The 1,030-nt window shown below is 28.9% G+C and overlaps 1 protein-coding gene across 1 annotated transcript; it reads left to right on the forward strand.

Annotated features, from left to right (window-relative positions):
* The first annotated feature begins 230 nt into the window (after positions 1-230).
* On the forward strand, positions 231-925 carry LOC105457363 (selenoprotein M-like). The gene is made up of 2 exons (XM_011701978.1): positions 231-586; positions 783-925. Exons 1-2 carry the CDS (start codon positions 473-475, stop codon positions 852-854), a joined length of 186 nt encoding a protein of 61 aa, XP_011700280.1. The 5' UTR covers positions 231-472; the 3' UTR covers positions 855-925.
* Positions 926-1,030: the final 105 nt, after the last annotated feature.

Here is a 1,030-nt window from a genome sequence, read left to right on the forward strand (position 1 = left end):
TAGTCTGATACGGGCTTTAATGTGATTGGACAATCTTCAATCTCAATCTTAATTCAATCTTAATCTCAATCTCCAATGCGTAGTCTGATACCGGCTATAATTGGCCATTTGGGAGTTCAATCAGGACTCGTAACATCGGTCGCGCTTCTTAATCTAGGACTCGTTAGAATGGCTATACATAATTATTTTAAATTTATTTTTAATTGTTAATGTTTATAAAATATTTTTTTATTTTAAAAAGAATATATTTAAATATTATGGGAAAAAAACAAAAGAAAAAACTTAGTAAAGAAAAAAAATTAACATTGACGAAAGAGAATCCAATAAGAAAACAATGTTTATCAAGAAATGTGATGTTGTAACTCATTCATCAAAATGAACAAACTCATCGTCAATAATTTAGAAAAAAAGAGCCATAAGAAACCGAAATCGGAAGGGTTTCCGCTTCCTATTACACAATAGAATAACAAACATGGCATCCACTGCAATTGTTAGTTATCCCTTCGTACTCACGTTCGTACTTGCACTTTCCTTTATTTCTGTCGTAAATTCCGTGGATGGTTATTACGCGTCTGCAAGAGTCGAGGTAACGTTATCTGTTAAATCAATAATGCAGATATATTTATTAAAACGCATTGCGTTCGACTTTTTACATTATTATAATTGTAAAATGTTCTGTCCAACAAGTATTCTTGAATGAAACTTTATATATTGAGATTGTAATTGCATTTTGTATAGACTAATTCATTATGATATGTTATCTTATATTGTTTATTTTTCAGAGCTGTAGTGGTTGCTCACTCAATCGGCTGCCAGATGTCAAGCAATTCATTTTCGAAGACCTACCACAATAGTATCCTTTATAATATACTTTTATTTATTTTAAACTGCATTATTGTTAGATAATCAATACAAAGTACTTATTTATTTTTTACATATATTCCATTCTTTATTTTTGAATATTTATATCAACATTGTGATCATTACATCATTTTGTATGTATGCATGCCCATATATATATATATATATA

Source organism: Wasmannia auropunctata, unplaced genomic scaffold, assembly GCF_000956235.1.
Source record: "Wasmannia auropunctata unplaced genomic scaffold, wasmannia.A_1.0 LD335246.1, whole genome shotgun sequence".
In the NCBI taxonomy this organism is placed as follows: Eukaryota; Metazoa; Arthropoda; class Insecta; order Hymenoptera; family Formicidae; genus Wasmannia; species Wasmannia auropunctata.